At 43.0% G+C, this 19779-nt stretch overlaps 1 protein-coding gene across 3 annotated transcripts in view; it reads left to right on the forward strand.

Annotated features, from left to right (window-relative positions):
- Nucleotides 1–19779, forward strand: part of mpp7a (membrane protein, palmitoylated 7a (MAGUK p55 subfamily member 7)) — a 163878-nt gene that overhangs the window by 43228 nt on the left and 100871 nt on the right. For all 3 annotated transcript variants that reach the window (XM_037756946.1, XM_037756947.1, XM_037756948.1), the window contains exon 3: nt 17184–17302. In XM_037756946.1, coding sequence (XP_037612874.1) covers nt 17184–17302 — 119 coding nt within the window. The remainder of the gene's footprint in view (nt 1–17183; nt 17303–19779) is intronic.

Below are 19779 nucleotides of genomic sequence, written 5' to 3' on the forward strand. Positions count from 1 at the left end.
CTCTAAGTCTCTAGTTTGTGACTGTAAAGTTTTATGAGGCTGTGATTATCCTAGAGGTCACCTCAGGTCATTTTATACAGTGATGTCAAATTACAAAAAACTACAATGAAATGTCTACTATGGGGATGAACATCATCACACATGATGCTCATTGGATCCACAAGAGTCTCAGCTTTACACTGATAACCAGTTTAAGTAATTCCAAGACTGATTAGGAACCCCAGTATGCAGAAATATTCAAACACATCATGTTAGAATAGGCGAAAATAACACATTTATACTGCCCCAAACTGCATGTGATTATCATAAAGTGGGCATGTCTGTAAAGGGGAGACTTGTGGGTACCCAGAGAACCCATTTTCATTACATATCTTGAGGTCAGAGGTCAAGGGACCCCTTTTGAAAACGGTCACGCCAGTTTTGAGCATGAGTTTGGAGCATTATTTAGCCTCCTTCCCGACAAGATAACATGACATGGTTGCTACCGATGGATTCCCCTAGTTTTTCTAGTTTCATATGATATCTGTATTCGGTCGGGGTCACCCGCGATCCCACGGGTCTCAGGGGGTTAATAGTCAGTATATCCTGGTGGTGTGCCACTACTTAAATCTAATTTCAACTTAGAAATGATTAACTCTCATCTTGTCTAAAGCTGCTTTTTCTCGACCTTCCCAAACTGCGGTCGGAAAACAAACCAAAGTCCATTTTCACTTCATTTTGTTCGCTGCCAAATGAAAAACACACCGTTGCAAATATTCGCACAATTTCCAGTTTAACAACAGCGACCAAAAATAATGTCCAAATATGTGTACTGCACTCCATCTCTCTGGTTTTCTCTGCTCTCTTCTGAGGACTGTGTGTGTGCGTTAGCGTGTGTGTGTGTGTGAGAGCGTGTCGGTGTGTGTGTGTGTGAGCGTGTGATGTCAGAATGAGAAACACGTCAAGCTTGTCAACGCCGAGACAGCTGCCAGAAATCACCACCTCTCCCCCCAGGAGCACTATCCTCCCCTCAGTCTGGCTTAATGGCCAGCTACATCATCACACACACACACACACACACACACACACACACACACACACACACACACACACACACACACACACACACGCACATAGGCAGAGGACCCAACAAACGCAAAAGGACAAAAGGAGGACAGACATTATGGCCTGCTCTGATGGATAAAGAGTGTGTGCGTTTCTGCGTCCAGACTTTTAACAGAGTTACCGTAGCCCCCGTCATCCTGGAAATTTGTGCAGACAAAGTAGAAAGCCAGACCGTCAATTACGATTAGAGTCATTTTGGGCAATTACCGGCGAGGGCTCGGGTTTCCAAATAAAACACGTAAAGACTCCTCCGGCCCATCTCCTCCGTTTCCCCCGTGATGGTCCTGTGAAGTTGTGTGTGCAGGTGAAACACGATGAACATTATGGATGAGCGTTAGCTCACCGATCTCCAGGCCTGGTGAAGTCACAAATACTTGCGGGCGGTCTGGCATCGGGACAACGTTTACACGGGATACTGGTAGTATTGCTCTTGGTATCATAATAATACTGTTGAATTAAGAGATAAAGCTCCGTTATAGGATGATGGAAAATCTGTCGTATTTCTGGTGAGACAAACCTCTCAGCTCCATCTGTTCTTGGTCAAATCAGTTAGCACTTGAGATTTAAACAGTCTAATAAAGAAAGCAATGTGTTGAAAATATATGAAGGAATAATTGTTGACCTATATACCCTCTCCTCCTCTACAAATACTTACTAATGATCTTAGTAGATTGCTCTGATTCTCTGGTATTAAGTTATACTGTATGATGCAGTTGTCCTTTCCTGTCTTACAGTACAGTAGTTATTGCAGTTTTTTGTGTCCTAGCTGAGTGAAATGACCATTAAAAGACTCCATATATGTATGTTTGATACCGATGTACATATTATAAGCGATACTTTTTCAGAATGTTCTTGTGTCTTCTCCTGAGAACACCGATAGTCATCTATCATATTTAAAATGGCATATTTGCTCATAGATATTGTCCATTATTCTTCTCGTTTATTCATATATTACTTGAAGAATTGAATAAATGTTAAAGCAGATAATAAAAACAAACAAACAAAAGATTAAATCAGACAGTTTCAAACATAAAAAATGTCTATTAAGATGAGTTTAAAGAAGTGATGTAGAAAACGATTGAGTCAACAATCCTTGATTATTAGGCATCTCATGCAGTTTACTTAAAAACATTTCATTTATTGCATTTAGAATTATCCATAAACAACTCTATGCAACTAATATAATATTATATAATTAACTAATAAATAAACACATAATTAGGGAGGGGGAATAAACATATTATTAGTAATACATTATTAATTATTAAATTATTAGTATTACATACTCTTAAAAGATATAATCAACTTTATAAACTAGAAATCCCAAACATATAACATAAGAAATGTTGGCCTCTTTGTGTTACTCAATAGTTATTCAGTCACTGTTGTATTTAGCAAAAACATCAGAGGAAGAATGAGAAGAATATTAGAAAAATAACATATGGATGTGTTGAAATGGTGTCAAGCTGTCTTCAAAACGCAATGAGTTTATGATATGACTTGAAGTAATCATGTCTACATTCTTGTATTTACGGCAGAAGACTTGCAGTTGAAGCGGCTGACTTGTAGTCTCGGTTTAGAGGACGTCGTCCACATCAGCAGGACCCTCTTGCGTACTGCTGGAGGTTTGGCATGTAGGCAGCAACACCTCTGCAGACAAGCATAAATCCACAGAGACTAACTACACCTCCTCCACATGTGGTGGCTGCCAATAACTACAGAGACATGACTGTATCTTGCCAGTACCTTACCGTCTTTTCATTAGCGGTCCTGCCATCTGCAGACCCCTCAACACCACCCTCACCACACAAACACACACACACAGGAGATGAAGTACTGTGCTGGCTCTTTTAACATAATGGGGGGAAATATTATCATTAATTTAACTATTCTTTAGTAGCAGCTCTCATATTTCATCACCAGATTTGGGCAGGAGAACGTGTGTGTGTGTGTGTGTGTGTGTAGATCTTATTAAAATGCTCATTATTGGAGTGTTTGGAGAGCAAACACGTGGGCACATGTAAGATCATACCATCCCTCTCTCACTCCGTTCTCTCTCTGTCTCGGCCCAGATAAACAACAGGCCTCTGTGTGAATTAGATTCTAATAAATGAAACCAAAATAAAAAGTAAGTAAGAAAATAAACTTGAAAAACAATAAAATGTTGGAAAAACTGGCCTTTAATATATGACTGTGGGGAGCGCTGGAGAGAATGTCCTGATGATTGGGTTACCGTGGACTCATTTCACTGTGCGACTTTTTAGATTTTTCATAAATGCTCTGGAAGCAGATTAATGGCGGGGCTTTAGTTGATGATGCTGGCGCTGCTCTCCGTGTTTGAAACATTTTGTAGTGAGTGTATCCAACGCCTCCTCTCCATCCTTCAACATCCAGAGAACCCTGCCCTGCGCTTTAGGACGCCGTTATGTGACATTTTGTTGGCTGTTATTGTTGGGATCAAATACACAAACACACGTTAATTCACATTCTAATAAGAAAATTAGCTTTTAATTGTGCAAACTAGGGCTGTTAACATACTTGCCAAACCTCCCAATTTTCCCGTTTTTCATTATCCTCTCACAGTTTCCTCCCGGGGTCACAATTCTCCCGGCAAATTTGCACACCTTTTCCCCCTTTTTTGTTATCTCAACCTGTTTCTGGCACTGTACAGCGTGTAAAAGCCCTACTGTTCCCCCCCCCGGACAACAATACAGCTTTACCAAATGTTGTTTCCCGGTGGAAAGGATGCTCGTGACACAACACGGTTTGAGCTGTGCTTCCCAGCGTGCAGTGCTCTAAGTCGGGCTTTGCTTGACGCAGCGAAAAGCCGTCATGGTGCGGCACAAGCCATTAGAAATAATGGGTTTGGAGCGCAGTGGTGCTGTTGTCGTGGTGTTTCTGGAAGGGCCTTCAGTAAATGAGAGAAAAGGACAGTGCTAAGAGAAAGAAATACTGAATGAATGAATAAAAACTGATGAATATTTGTTTATGCCAGAGATTCAAACAAATTCACGCCAGAGGGGCGAATTAATACATTTTTCTTTCCTGAGAATTAAAACTAAAATTAATTAAAAATGCTGTTGCAGTATACTTATTATTTATGCTATTTTTATTCTTTAAAAGTCACCAGAATGCAGGAAACAAAGTCTCTAAAACTCAAATTTGGGTTTTGAAATCATCCCTATTTTTGAGGTCGGAAGGTTGGCAAGTGTGGCTGTCAAAGGTACCGCAATAATAACACAGTAACACAAATTCATTTTAAAACTAGAGCGAAGAGACGATAAGTCAACTCTGTGCTCAGATTAACCTGAACACTCTGTAACCCCCCCCCCTCTAACAAAGCTATGCAGCTGCTCTCCAGGTCTTTTCTCTCCTCCAGGCAGCTGCTGTTTAGTCATTTCTCCTCCTGTTCAAGCGTGATGGAGTTTCGTTGTGGGCTCAGTCGGGGACAGATAACTGTTACGCCTCCGCTCAGTTTGGCTCGGCTCATCTCAGTTTATTTCAGCTCCCACCTTGGGATCTTCGGACAGACAAACCCAGCCCACTCCTCTGTCTGATGCGCACCGTTTATCTCCCCACTGAGCTCCATTAGCAGCAAGGTTACGTTTCGAGGAATTTGTTTAGTTTGTTTTTTTACATTGTGTGGGTGTTTTGCTGCATTTATACCAAATTCCTCTACCTACCCCTGCAGCATCACAGGATGTCCAATCAAAGTGCCACCTCCATGCTAAAGACTCATGTACAGAGACACAATAACACTGATCTAGAAAATAGGAATGTTGAAGTTCATCATTGTCCTGTTGAAATCAATGATGATTGAATTGACCGTCTACTGCATACAATTCCACGTGTCTAAATATTTCTCTCGTGATGCGCGGCACTTGGAGTTCAGTTCCAACTTGCCCCCATCACTTGATGAGGGTTGTACAGTAATGGCAGCTCGCTGTCTGCAGATGAGGAGCTCTCTCAATTGCTCCTAACGTCCCCGCTCTCTCCCATCAGAGACCCTCCGACGTCCAACATCTGGTTTGTGTCATTCAGAGGTCAGCGAGCCTCCCGGAGTGAGAGTGGGTGTTTGCTCCTCGTAGCCCCATTTCCTCCCTGCTTCTGCAGTTCTGTGATTGCAGTTTTTGTGTCAGAATTTGTGGGGGAGAGGTAGAATGGGGTGATATCAGCGATTTAGAGCCGGAGACATCAGGACGAACAGCTAGATTTAAAAACTCTCTTGGCTAGTAGTAGTGGGCGATACCTCGCTATCTCTAGTTTCACGTGTTCCGGATGAGTCTATATGTGATTTGCTCCTGTCTGCATTAGGGGTGTCACTTTTTTAATAACGCAAAGTTTGAGCAAATTTGTTTGTTTGTTCTGTCATTATCCTGTAAAGCTTCTCCCAAAATAATACCAATGGGCTGCATATCTATGCATATAAATCCTGCTTATCGCTGGTGGCAGTAAGCAATTTGTTAATTTTTAACAGGGGGGGATTCAAAATATACAAATATAATACGCTCTCATGTATTCTTCTGTAGATCAACTATTGTTGAGTCAACACACATGTAGGCACAATTTACTCTTCCATCTGCTTTTGTGTACTTTGTTTAAGGAAGTCTACATCAATTAATAGTAATTCATTTATAAAACCTCTGTATAAACTTGAATAGCTCATATGTGTGTTTTTGCAAGATTTCTGCTAATGTTTTCTTTCTGCACATTCAAAACACATCCCACATATTTGTGTTATCTGAGATGTCAAAAAAATAAATTCGTAATATTTTGAGAATCTTTTTTTAATAATTACAAGAGTAAAGTCGCAATTTAATGAGAATAAAGTCATAATATTTCAAGAAATAATCTACCTGTCCTATAGTCTGCTGTGCATGACGCCAACGGGCTGCATATCCATGCATTTAAATCCTGCTATCTTGTCGGTGATGGCCTTTTTACAAGCTTCTGGCATGAGCCCTGGGAATGAGGTTGTCCTCATCAACCATGTTTCTTTATGTCATGTGTTTATGTCATCTGATTATATGGCTATCAGATTTTTTTAAACTCAGATATCTATATTGGTGCGAGCTTCAAAAACCCCAGTATCAGTCAGGCTATAGAATGTAGTTATGACTTAATCATTTTCTAAGAACTCCTACATTCATTTTATTGAACTAAAGAATACAAATATGAAACTGTGGTCATCCCTGCTCTTATTCCTTCTACTTGACTCAGTGAACAAGACCCACATTGGTTTGACCAACTAATTGTTCGTCGTTTGACTGACTTGCCTGCCCAACACTGCTGCTGAGTCAACTGCTTGCTGACAAGCCCCCCATGTGCCATTACAGTCGCTGCACGGTGCCCCTTTTTATTAAACCACACACCCGAGACCAGCCCCAAATCCTCGCGCGCACACTCTCCGACAGGCACTTCTAAAGAGCCCGATGCCCTTTTATTAACCTCATTAAAGTTAACGGTGTTATTCCAAGCCGTACCTGCGTGTTCTATCAAGGTTTACAGCCCCCGCACAGCATTTAAAGATAAGGGTGGTTCAGCCCATGCACAGCTGCGGAGGAGGTGGGCGACACTCGCATGAAAGACTACACATGGAAATCTTGCGATGGGACAACGCTTTTACCAGATCCGCTAATAACTTACTGGCTGCATGTGTGCATGTTTGTGCGGGGAGCGATGGATGAGTGATTCCAGCAATCGTATTCTCTCCAATCTTGATCTCCCCCTGTTGGAAAAGGTGATGGCTCTGTAATGATACTGAGTAATGAGATGCAGATATTCCTATAACGGTGAGGCATTATTGCTTCTCCATACACATACTCCTGTGCTGGACCAATGCATACATGGAAACACAAATCTCTGAATGATTTGAGTGATATGATAAGAATATGGACATATTGGGTTTTTTTTCTCTGTCAAGGTTAGCAGTAAATTTTTCCATCCTGATGTCAAGAATCCAGAGCATCTGGCCTCGGCCGGTTTCAGACATAGGGGAGGGTTGGAGGAGGACTTTGCCTATGGTGTGTGTGTGTGTGTGGGGGGGGGGGCTGTTCCATGGGGAGCTTCCATTTGTCGTGGTCGTTGGCCAGTAGCCGTCTCTGTGCCGCAGTGATACAGTACCGAAACACAAGGATTTGTTGCCACTGGAAGAGCTCCCTGTTTCCAGTTACATCAGAACTAAAATTTCCACATCATTTTAGCACAAAAAAACTCAGTCAAAAGGAAGCAGATGTAAAAGAAAGAAATCAAGTGAGTGCGACTGAGAGTGAGGAATGATGACTTTTATTTGTTTGAATACGAAGAATTCGCTCGCTTTTTTTGTTGAGGTAGGATGACATCCTCCGCGGTTCCCATCCAAAGCACACAGGCTACTAAATCGGTCATTGGCGGGCAGGACATGCTCACTTGCATTAGAAAGAACCTGAAAACAGCTTTACACACCATGTGCTCCGTCTGACATCCAGACAACGGGATGTTGAGTAATAGCCTGCGACTTTGAGAAGCAAGACGGCGAAGGATTTAGAATGTAAATTTAAAGCACAAATTTTCAAAACAGTGCCGCTTATTAATGTTTGATCGAAACGAAGCCTTTCGGGTGGTGTTGGCTTGTCCGCCTCTGACGTCCCAAGAACACTCGCTAGAAATAAGTAGCTGGCCGCGGCTTTGGACAGAACACGCGGCGCCAGTGCCAGAGAGTCTGCTGCTGTTCCGTCGCCGCAGTAAGCAGAGGTGGCAGGTCATTTGGACGTGGCTAGTATGTTGTGGCTTCTGTATTTTGTCTACCGTGTTAGAGCGAATCTAAACTCAGCCGGCTCTGGCTGGGCCAAACATCGGCCTTTCATCTAAGTTCTCGATGGCCACTGCCAAACTCAGCCTTCCCACAGTCTTCAAGACCTTCCATCCTGGCATCTGACAAACACTGGACTGGCACTCCATCCTCTGCTTCTCATATATCTGTCTTTACGTGTCATCATCTCTCTGTCTGCCCAGATATTTCTAACCTTTCGTCTCTCCTCCGTGTTTAATTTGTCTCCCTTTTTATATCTTTTCTTACATTGTATATCATTTTGTGAAGTTTAACTACTGAGATCTGGACAAGATACCATGCTCCCGACTTTCGCTCCAGCAGCAGCCGTGTTGCAGGTGCTTCCACTCACTTGTCTGCGGTGTGATTGTTAAAAGCGTTGTAGCTGAAAACACCGCTGGCTCTTCGGGGGTTGCTGACGGATCCTGCAGACTATATGCAGCCAATTACTGCTGATTAGACTTGTACTTTTGTCCCGAGCTCTGTTTTCAACGTGCTGACAGCCCTTTTGAAGCATAAAGGTGTGACGAAGCACGGAGCAGAGGAAAAGGGCGAGGCGCTCGCTACGTGATATTCGATGGCATCTTGGAAATAAGATGGAATAAAATAAATCCTTTTTGAAAAGCTTGGCCTCGCCTGGCTCTGAAATGCAACTCTGATAAGGTTCCTGCAACCTGGATTCTGTTTCGCTCCACCTGAATGAAGCATGATCTCAGGGAAGGGCCACGGATTCTTTATAGGCCCTGAAATGACACCCATCCAGAGTTCAGCCTGCGGTAGTGAAACAGTCGATATATGATCGGAGTGACGGTTGATTGCACCTGGACCGGCCCACTGTACTTTGCTGAAGTCATTTTTCCATGCCGTGGAGCCCTAACTAACATCTTGCAAAAGCCACTCTCTGTTTTTTTCTCCTCCCAAACGATGGAGTTATTCAGAGAGCGTGACACTGAAACATCAGTGTAGATGGTATTGGAGGGCTCAGTCCCCCTGACCTTTTTTTAATGTGGAGAAGTGGTTTGGTCTATGGAACTGCTAATGGGAGGTTTTCTGGGCTTTTGAATGGAGCACAGATTCCTGCTGTTACGTTCACGGGCCAGTACCCCTCTCCACGCTCTTCCACAATTATACCCCAAGTAGAACGCTGCTGGACTCATTGTAAGTTATGTTTAAAGATCACAGCGTCTGCTCAGCTAATATATCTTGTAATACCATATAATTTGATGTCTGGTAGGTGATGCCTCAACAGTCGCATGGTCACTTAAAGGGATAGCTCGGGTGTTTTGAAGTGGGGTTGTATGAGGTACTTCTCCATAGTCAGTGTATTACCTACAGTAGATGGCGGTCAGCGCTTGTCCAGTTTGGAGAAACAGACAGATACTGCACGGAACCAAAGCAATGTACTGCTTTGGACGGGGGAGCAGCAAAACATATTTTCAGTTTAAGTGTACGCTGTATTTACCTCTTTCACCGTCGTTGGTTTGTATGTCTGTCTGTCTGTCTGTCTGTCTGTTAGCAGGATTACTGCAAATGTTCGTGATGGATTTGAATGACATTTTTTGGAGGGGTGACGTGTGGCACAATGAACAATCATTTAGATTTTGGTGGCCATCCGGATCATGATCCTCCTATTTCCTATTTTCATTCACATATCTTGAGGTCAGAGGTCAAGGGACCCTTTTGAAAATGGCCATGCCAGTTTTTTCTCGCCAAAATTTAGCGTTATTTGGCCTACTTCACGACAAGCTAGTCTGACATTGATGGTACCAATGGATTCTTTACGTTTTCTAGTTTCATATGATGTCAGTATCTTCACTCTTCACAGCTTTACAACTGAGTCCGCTACAACCTCCGAAATATTAATATCGCAAGTTGCGTTAAAGAAATTAGTGGCGTTAAAATTAATTTGCGCTAATGCCTTATTATTGTTAACCTAAAATTAACTGTTATCTTCACTGGAGTCATGTTGCTTTGGCAAGAGCATATATAAAGGCTTCATTTCCCCATCGGAAACATAGACTGTATAGCCGTCTGATGAGAAGGTAAACCGGTGAAAATATTCTTAATATCGCGTGCAGTTAAACTGATGTAGATTTCTTTAGGTTGGCCTTGCTTTTAGGTGGCTAAAATAGGTTTTGCTGCTGGCCCCGTCCACAGCAGTACATTGCTTTGCTTCCATGCTGGTACTCCTGTCTGTTTCTCCAAACTGGGTGCATGCCGACCGTCATCTACTGTAGGTAATACACCTACTTTGGATAAGTACCTCATACAACCCCACTTCAAAACACCCAAACTATCCCTTTAATCCAGACAACCACTGTTCCCTCTGATATTCCATGCTCCTGCGTGCTACTTCAGTAGAAAGAAAGTTTAAAAAGGGGGTCAGGTGCTGGTAGTCTTCAGGACAGAGCAGAATCTGTATGGAGGCAGTGGGCTGATGACATATCAGTCCTGTGTTGGCTGTGAACAAGCGGCCCTAAACACTTCTCCTTTTGTTTGGCATCTGACTCGGGTTAAATCCATCTTCCCACCCACTGTCTGTCTCGAGTGTCTCCCTTCGGACGAAAAAAGTGTTTACATTAGTGCAGGAATCATCATCGCTTATTTCTTGCTATTTCAGAAATCCATCACTCCCCGGCCTTTTTCACGGTGCTCCTTCGTCTTTAGTGTCATCATTCTTCTTCTGTCTGCACACATGCTTTAATCAGATGTTATTTATTTCAGTAGATGTTGTTCTTTCATTGAGTCTTGCTTCAATTCTTTTTCCTTTCGCTTCTCTGTCTGCCTTTGCTATGCTTGCGGCATCCTTTCCTCCTCTCTCTCGGGTGGAGAATAAAGAGGTTAATCAGGCCTTGAGTGGATTAGGCGACACCGTCTGCAGCTGCTTCTCTTACTGCCACCCGTCTACCACCATTTTTTTCCGTACAAATGGCCCTCTTGCACGTTCACAAGGCAGCGTTTGAAATACTGACCTGCTAAGAAAGCTCCCACATGTTGTCACAATTCTCTTCCCCCCCGGCAGTCTGGTGAGCCTCACGAACATTGTGCCTCTCTATATGTCCCTGAAAGATATATGAGGGAGGTCAATAACTCATTCGGCACTTGGGAGAAAGTGCAAGGGGGGAGGAAATTGAGTCGAAACCCACCGTTCATTTCCTGTATTCGAACAAGTTCATTTCAGGCGGACAGTTTGTCTTTCTGTATGTAGTTCGGTTACAAGATGGAAGTGGGGTCCCCCCCCTGTATCCGTGCAGTACAGTCCTCACATGTCAAGCTATGGACAGACTGATAAATGCGTCTCCCGGCAGCCCATGTGGCCGAGTGTGGCGTGTAAGTAAACAGCGGTGAAGTTACAATGTCACGGCGAGGGTCATATTTTACACCCATGCAAACTCTGTGTTGTTAGATTGATCCCTGTAATTTCCTTGTCTCGCGCTGCTGTAGAAAAAAAAAACAAAGTCGTTGACCTATGCGACTGGCAATTTGATGCGTATCATGTTTAATGCATTTCATTGTCTGGGATTGTTTTTGTGTTTTACATAAAAGGGATCTGTGAAAAACACTGTTATTTTCTTTAACCGCTGTAGAGGTGTGGGCGTGAGAGGGGAAGTGCTGTTTGGCAGTTAAAGTGGTCACTTCCTCAGCTTTCGGAGGCCCTGGCCTCTCCGGTTTCTCTGAAGACTGTTTCGGCCTTACTGCGCAACATCATGCCGGGCTTCAGGACCTCTGGGTTGGGCCGGTCCAGCACTAGCCACAACAGAACCTAGTGGTCCACTACAAGACACTGCCAGGTCCGCTACACACAGCCGCCGCACGAGAGGGTCCAGAATAGTCCGGCCAAAACAAATCAAATGAAGCCAGACCAGCCCGGCGAGAAACAAGTCGGTCCACCCTTTAGTGGTGAAGAGTTGGCGCAATCTCGTTCCCTTTCTTCTTCTTCTTCTCCCCCCCCTCTCTCGTTTTGTCTCCCACTGTCTGTGCTGGACACGGTTTCTGATGTTACAGACCTATACATGCATCCATACATCTGGTCCTGGGTTTACGTCTCTTTCCACTTTCTATAGTGTCCACACAGTGTTTTCACCACCACTGTGGTTGTTCTTTGGCTCATTTCCTCTCTCTCTCTCTCCCTTTCTGCCTCCATCTCTCCTCCGCGCTTGTCCAGCCATACATTCTTATATTTAATTTCAGCTTTGCAGAGTCCTTGTTTAGCTCTTGGTCCCTCTACAGCTCTTTCTGTTGTTGTTTGAAACTGTTTTTGCTCTGGTTCACAGGGTTCAGCCTGACATAGTGACCCCCAGAAAGACAGCAGAGCACAGTGGTAGCTTGTCTTTTATCTATTTTCCCCACTATGTTATTATTTCTGATCAGCTAATGGAGCGGGCTGTTCCCACACACTGTTCGTAGTTATATCTATGAAAAGCAATGCACTGTAATTCGTATACAGTATATGTATTTTTTTTAGTATTTAATCCATGTTATCGTGAACCAAGAAGTATAATTAGCGTCAAACTCTGCATAAGGTGCGGTGCATGAGGTCGGGGAGTTCACCCAGGAGTTCATACCCCGTGGGAAACCAGAAGTCAACGTTGATTTATTTGTCATGCAACTTCCGTACTTAAGTGACGCCACTTTTGTAGTTATTTTAGCCCAGACGTTGACTTATTTGTCATGTAACTTTCGAACTTAAAGGGACTGTTTGTAACTTTTTAAGCGTATAAATGTACCGGGTCGGGACACATGCGTGCTGGCGTGTGGCCAGACTCACTGCTCCTCTGCCTGCTTGCCTTCACTTAGACAGCGCGCGTTCTCGCTGTCTCGCTGTCTCGCTCCACCTCTAGACGTGAACGCTCGCTCACTCCACACTGCAGAAGAGTTAGTAGCTCTGAGAATATCTAGTGAATGTACAGTGGACGTTTGTGCAGAAATAACTGCTGCAGCTCCTCCAGACCAACAGAGGTTTTCCGTGTCTTGTGAAGTGACGGGGCTCTGCAGCGTGTTACGTTATCAGCGGCACCCGGTCGGAGACGGTAGCGTTTCTCTTCCTGCTCAGCCCCGGCACCGACCTGCTTTTCCTGCCTCAGCCTCCGGTGTCTCCCTCCGGAGAGGGAGACACCGGAGGCTGAGGCAGGAAAAAACAGCATTGATTCATGGAGACCTTCGTCTGGTCAGCTAACATTACTGCCAAGCAGGTGAAATATAGAGTGATATTGTGGTTTTAGCTGACGTGTGTCGCCACACTGTTTTGAGCGATGCTCGTTCATGTCTATGTAGAGCGAGCAAGCGCGAGCCCGACACTGACTTTCGTTGAATTCACGGCTACAGGTGTCGCTGTTAACAAGCAATTCTGAAAGTTACAAATAGTCCCTTTAATTGACGCCACTTTTGTAGTTATTTCAACTCAGACGTTGACTTATTTGTTATGTAACGCCACTTCCGTAATTATTTTAACCCAGACGTTGACTTATTTGTCACGTAACTTCCGAACTTAAGTAACGCCACTTCTGTAGTTATTTTAACCCAAACCACAATCTTTTCCTAAACCTAACTAAGTAGTTTTGTTGCCTAAACCAATACTGTACTGAAATACTGAAAAGACTAACGTGCGGAGATTGCCACATGTTGCCGGACATTCGTAGGAGAACGCACGAAAAATGAGTAATAACTTTTTGTAAGATATCATACGAACCCGTTGTATGAAGATACATGAGTTGATGTGTTTTCCATAATGTGCCATTGGCACATATCACACAGCCGGTTTAGGTTTTCCCAGCATGAATAGGGAGGAATTGTTGTCAGAAGGAATAAAGAGTTGAATCATTGAGAGCGTAGACAGGAGGGGTTGACTTCGCACCTACCTGGGGAGAATAACGCTCAGGGACTCTCACTCTCTCCTTCCCTCCCTCGCTCCCTTCATCCCCTCCTACCTGTATCTCCGCTCTGCCAATAGTAATGACATTACCATATCTCCTCACCGCCCTTCCTACACCCCTCACCTCATCCCATGTCTCTTTAAATCTTTCTTTATATATATATATATTATGTGAGATGTTCTTTTGGGAGTTTCAAGTTGTAAATGATTGAGGGTTTCTGGTGATGATGACCACAGAACCGGGCGTCGGATGATCACATACCGGGGGGGACAATATCACACACCGAGCTTGAGTAAAACCGCGGGGGTCGCTGTAATGACTGGTGCACATGTGTTGTGTGTAAAACCTCTTTCTTGTTCAGTGGCTTTTTCCCTCTCCTTCTTTCTTTACCACAGAGCGGTTGTAGCAGTGAGGTATGAGGCGCTAACACTACACAGAATCCGCGTTGCAAGCTGAAGAACAGGGCAGGAATATCATCTTGATGTATCCTGTGCGTCGGCTCAAAGGTCTCGGAAACCACCAAATCACCTCCAAATGGAAAGCAGAGGGTCGAGAGTGGCAGATGACACTCCATCCATCTGACTGCCCAGCAGCAGCAGCAGCAGCAGCAGCACATGACATGAGCTGAGTTAGTCAGCCGCGGCTCTCCCGCCAAGTGGTCCGAGCTGCCAGCGCACACTTGCTCTTAACCCAGTGAGAGAGTCGGCCAGTTCAGACAGCCAGTCAGTCATCCAGCCAATGACGTCAACCATTGTTTTCAATCAATCATTTTCAGCTATACGAAAAATACTCCAGTGGTGCTTTCTTTTCCTTCTCCTCCCTCCTTCCTCTCTTTCGCTCTGTCCTCTGATGAAATACGCTCTCAGAAAGGTAGCCAAGCCGCCCGAGTTTGTTTTGACGTTTCGATGGCTCCGCCGTGAACGTGTTTAGAGTTTCTTCACATGATCGGTGGCAGTTCAAAGCGTTTCAACCACCGTGTGGTTGTGTTTGAGGGGTTTCAATCTGGGGGGGCATTTATAAAGAGGTCTTTGATGCGTATAACCCAGCTCGACTGCGCTCGGTATGGGCCTGACCTTTTAATGTATCCCCTGGTTTAGTGGATCACAGCCACCCTGAAGGCCAGAACAGAGCAACAAACAAGTATCTGCTACTGCTCTCCATCAGTTCTGCTCCAGGACTCTGTTGTGTTTGGAAGGGACCATGCTTTACTTGCTGGTTTTGTGCTTCGCCTCCCCTCTGCTTAATCTTGAAACCATCAGCTCCCCAGCCAGGTTCTCTGTAGGTTGAATTTGAAATAGTCATTTCTTTTATAAGCCGGGTGAGTACAGCCTGAAAGGCCTTACAGACTTCAGCATGTGTCGTTCTGAAGGGTTTCAGATTCAGCTACGGTGCTGCCGACCCATGCACCCTGTTTCTCTCACTGTCATCAACAAACGTTGCTCATGCTATGGTGATGACCTGTAAATGGGCCACATAGGCCTGGAGAAATGCAAATGTCTGCTGTCCTTGTGAGCTCATGACATCTGTTGGTATACAGCCAGGTCTGCTCTCTTTACTTACCTCAAATTCCGTAAAGAATAAGGTTATTTCAGAACAGTTCAATTAACATTCTTTCAAGATAAAGAATACCAGGGATGCACCGATCCAACTTTTTCAGTCTCGATCATTCTGTTATGTGTAAGGCAACATCAGGCTTGACTTAAACATTGCTTTCCTAACTTTGTAAAACATAATGTAACAAATAAATACATAGATATACATTTACTGAAGTGTTATTTATTATTAAAATAAAAAGTCTTACACCAGCAACTTAAAAGAAATCTTCAAAATGAACAGGAATTACGATTCAAGTGTAAACTTTTTTTAATGCAGCAACAAATTGGTCAAAACCTAAAATTCCACTATATAGAGATATAGCAATATCATTTACATGGGTACACGCATGCGTCCGCCTTCACCTCCAGGCATATATACTATATATGTTCATGCATGCTAACCCATGTAGCTATGTTTTTCCTTCTGTCAGAGTCCCTCTCTTCTCAAAAACATCCTCCATATTCCTTATTTTGTGAGTTCCCTTTTCCATAACTTTTACTTCTTGAATTAAACTTTTCCATTTTATAAAATCAGTTTTTTTTCCCCCCACCCTTTTGTTATTTGTATCAGTACTGTGATTCTGAGTATTCTAAATAAGTAACGTTCATCTTTACCGAGACCAATTGGGGGTTTCCCGAGTACGATATGATATGCTCTGCTTTTAAATACAGAGGTTTTTTGAAAATGTCTTCTATAAACTTAAAAACTTCTGACCAAAACAAATTCAATACACTGCATGTGTAGAAAATGTGTAAATGATTTGCGTTACTTTCGCCACAGTTTCTCCCTCATTGAGATCTTGGATTCCTTAGGTTTTCTAGTTTCATATGATGCCGGTATCTTCACTCTGGCTTTAAAACTGACCCCGCTTCAACCTAAAAATAGCAAGTTGCATTAATGCCTTCAAGAAATTAGTGCCGTTAAACCAAATTTGCGTTAACGTGTTATTATCGCATTAACTTTGACAGCCCTAATACAAACATAAATTGAACTGAATAGATATTTGAGTCAGCATCGGCCCGGTATCCATTATCGGTATCGGTGCATCCCTAAATATACTGACATAATCGGCAGCCACATAGAATTCATCATGAGTACTTCTTCCAGAACTTCTGTTTAGCAAACACACGTGCTCTTTATCCCAGAAATTGATTGTTTGCAGGCATGAAGGATGTGCGGATGGAAAGCCTCTCGAGGCATGTGTGCCATCTGTTTGGTTAAAAAAAAAGATGGTTAATATTGAACTTTTCAACTGATCCAAAAGTGGAATTTCTAGTTGCCTGACATACTGCATGTTTGGCGTTGTTTCTGATTGGGGACAGGGCAGCAGTGTTCCTCTAACAACAGGAAAGACTGGGACAATGGTGGGAAGTAGAGGCTGGGAGGGAAATGCTTTATTCTCTCTATGTTTCCTTTTCCTATCAGTGACCAGTGGTGTTAGAGTGTTTTACTGTAGTTTGTGGCACTTTCAGGTGTTTATGTGTCTGTGTGTATTGGATGGGTGCATCTGAGGAAGAGACAAAGAAACAGAGTATCCATAGATGAAAATGATGATGGGTTTGCCTATAAAAGTAGTAAAGGCATTTATGTGTATGTTATAAATGCATGTGTTGTCTTGTCTTGACTGTGTACAGTATATGTATTCCAGCACACGTACAGCACTTATGCTCTTTTATGTATTATTAAACTACAGATGTATGCACATCTGTTTATGTGTTTTTTTGTGTGTGACTGTGCATGCATGTGCTCATACCTCCCATTGCCATGCCGACCCTCTGTTTCCTCTTCCCCCCCGTCTGCAGGTCTGTATGAGCTGCTGGCGGCTCTGCCCTCCCAGCTGCAGCCCCATGTCAGCCGCCCCGAGGACAACACCTTCCTCCAGGACATGTTTGGGGAGAGAAGCCTCCACTCGCTGATCAAGGTAAAACGAAACAAAAAGCGCCTCTTTTCTTTTAGAGTTATGTGTTGATGTTTTGCTCAGTGGTTCAGTTACGGTGTTTTTCAGTTTTTCATACCCACGTTGCTATAGCTCTTGTTGTCAAAGAGCAAATTCATATCCATCACAATTGAGGAACTTCAGTTTTTTTATAAATGCATACTATCAACCTGGTGATTTACGACTAGTGATTTTAGCACTGTAGAAAATCATGCTTTTGCAAATTATGTGTTCTTTAACCAGCATGTAGTTATACTAAACTTTGTGATTTAAGGAGTGACAGTTATATAATGATGAATAATTCCATTTAACTTGCAATCTTACCACAGTATCTGACATTTCTTTACGTATCTGCATACTAACGTACTGCATAATACATACTCGATCAGTATGTACTGCATACTGACTACTAAATGAACCATTTTACCAGCAGACTGTTCACACTGAAGTATGCTCAAGCAAAGGCCAGGCCGGTCTCAAGGCACCCAGCCATCTCTGAAAATGTGGCAGCGGTGTTATTTGGATAAACTGACCACATATTGGGACTCAAAATGGTTACTTCCTCGCCTGAAAACATATAAAAACTAGGGCTGTCAAAGTTAACACAGTAATAACACATTAACGCAAATTGTGATTTTTAATTAACCTCTTAGAAATCCAACGGCGGCCATTGAGCCCGGCCGCTATTCGATATTTCGGAGGTTGTAGCGGGCTCAGTTTTAACGCTAGAGTGAAGATATGGTATCATGTGAAACTAGAAAAAAATTAAGGAATCCATCAGTACCAACCATGTCATACTAGCTTGTTGTGAAGGTGGCTAAATAACGCTCCAAACTTAGACTAAATTTTGGCGATGAAAAACTGGCATGGCCATTTTCAAAGCGGTCCCTTGACCTCTGACCTCAAGATATGTGAATGAAAATGGGTTCTATAGGTACCCACGAGTCTCCCCTTAACAGACACGCCCACTGTATGATAATCAAATGCCTTTTGGGGCAAGTCATAGTCAAGTCAGCACACTGACACACTGACAGCTGTTGTTGCCTGTTGGGCTGCAGTTTGCCATGTTATGATTTGAGCATATATTTTTATTCTAAATGCAGTACCTGTGAGGGTTTCTGGACAATATTTGTCATTGTTTTGTTTTGTTAATTGATTTAAATAATAAATATATACATACATTTGCTTAAAGTAAGCATATTTGTCCACTCCCATGTTGATAAGAGTATTAAATACTTGACAAATGTCCCTTTAAGGAACATTTTGAACAGATAAAAAAAAATGTGTGATTAATTTGCAATTAATCCCAATTAACTCTGGACAATCATGCAATAAATCACGATTAAATATTTTAATCGATTGACGGCCCTAATTAAAATGTAATAAACTGACATTTTAATAGCTTTTATCCTGGCTCAAAATCTCATAAGTCTGAAGGCCGGGGCCAGTTTCAAGGCACCCCAGCGCCAGCGGCTCCACCACATCTCCAAAAACGATTCGCAGCAAATTTCCAAACAGGCATTATTGGTTAAACTGACCACATATTGGAAATCTAAACGGTTACTTTTCTTGCATGAAAACACACTACATACTCAAGTTTACGTCATTATGAAAAGTATGTTAGTATGTCGATTTCGAACACCGCCAAAGTCTCCTGCATGTGTTCAGAGATGACGTTCCAATCCGGAGGCAAAGAAAAAGAACATTTAGGTGGCTGGCTTCAGATAAGTGGATATCATTTGCTGTTTTAATAATAGATATATATAGAATAGAAAATATTAAATAGTATGAGAAGTTATCACAGGCTCAGGCCAGACAGATAATATCTATTTTAACACTGGATCTGGTCTGTAAAGTCTATATTACCCACCGTTACAGTCACATCCTTCCTCTCATGGGACTGGACAGAATCCAAACTCTGTCTCCCCCACCTCTCCAATTCACATAAAAAAACACACGCTTTGCTCAATCCTGCTTTATTCAACCTCCTTCCGTGCAGTCTCATTCATACATTACAAAGTTTATTGTCATTCCAACAGCCTACCCACCCAGATCCTCTAACTCCCCCTCTGCCAGCGTGAATGGGCCTGTGGTCCGGTTACTGCCTGTTAAACTAGATAGCTGCAGAGTTTAGGGAGAAGATGAGCACATTTGATATCTTTATACGCTAGCAGACAGACGGAGGTAATGAATGTAACACATTCTGTCTGCCCGAACCTCATCTTCACTTGGGATTCTCTGCAGTCGGCAGCCAAACTCCTTCTTCTTCTTCTTCTTCTTCTCCTGCTACTGGAGAGGGAACAGGAGGGCTTTTGTGCTTTGAACCAGCTTGTTTCTCAGTCACTATTCAACCAGCAAATGCATGTAACAACTGCTTCAGCGCTTTCTCTAGTTCACTGATGTAACTGAGAATGCTTTATTACTCAATTTACTAAGAAAACGTCCCTAATTGTTGGAGCTAC

The sequence above is a fragment of the Sebastes umbrosus genome, chromosome 21 (assembly GCF_015220745.1).
Source record: "Sebastes umbrosus isolate fSebUmb1 chromosome 21, fSebUmb1.pri, whole genome shotgun sequence".
In the NCBI taxonomy this organism is placed as follows: Eukaryota; Metazoa; Chordata; class Actinopteri; order Perciformes; family Sebastidae; genus Sebastes; species Sebastes umbrosus.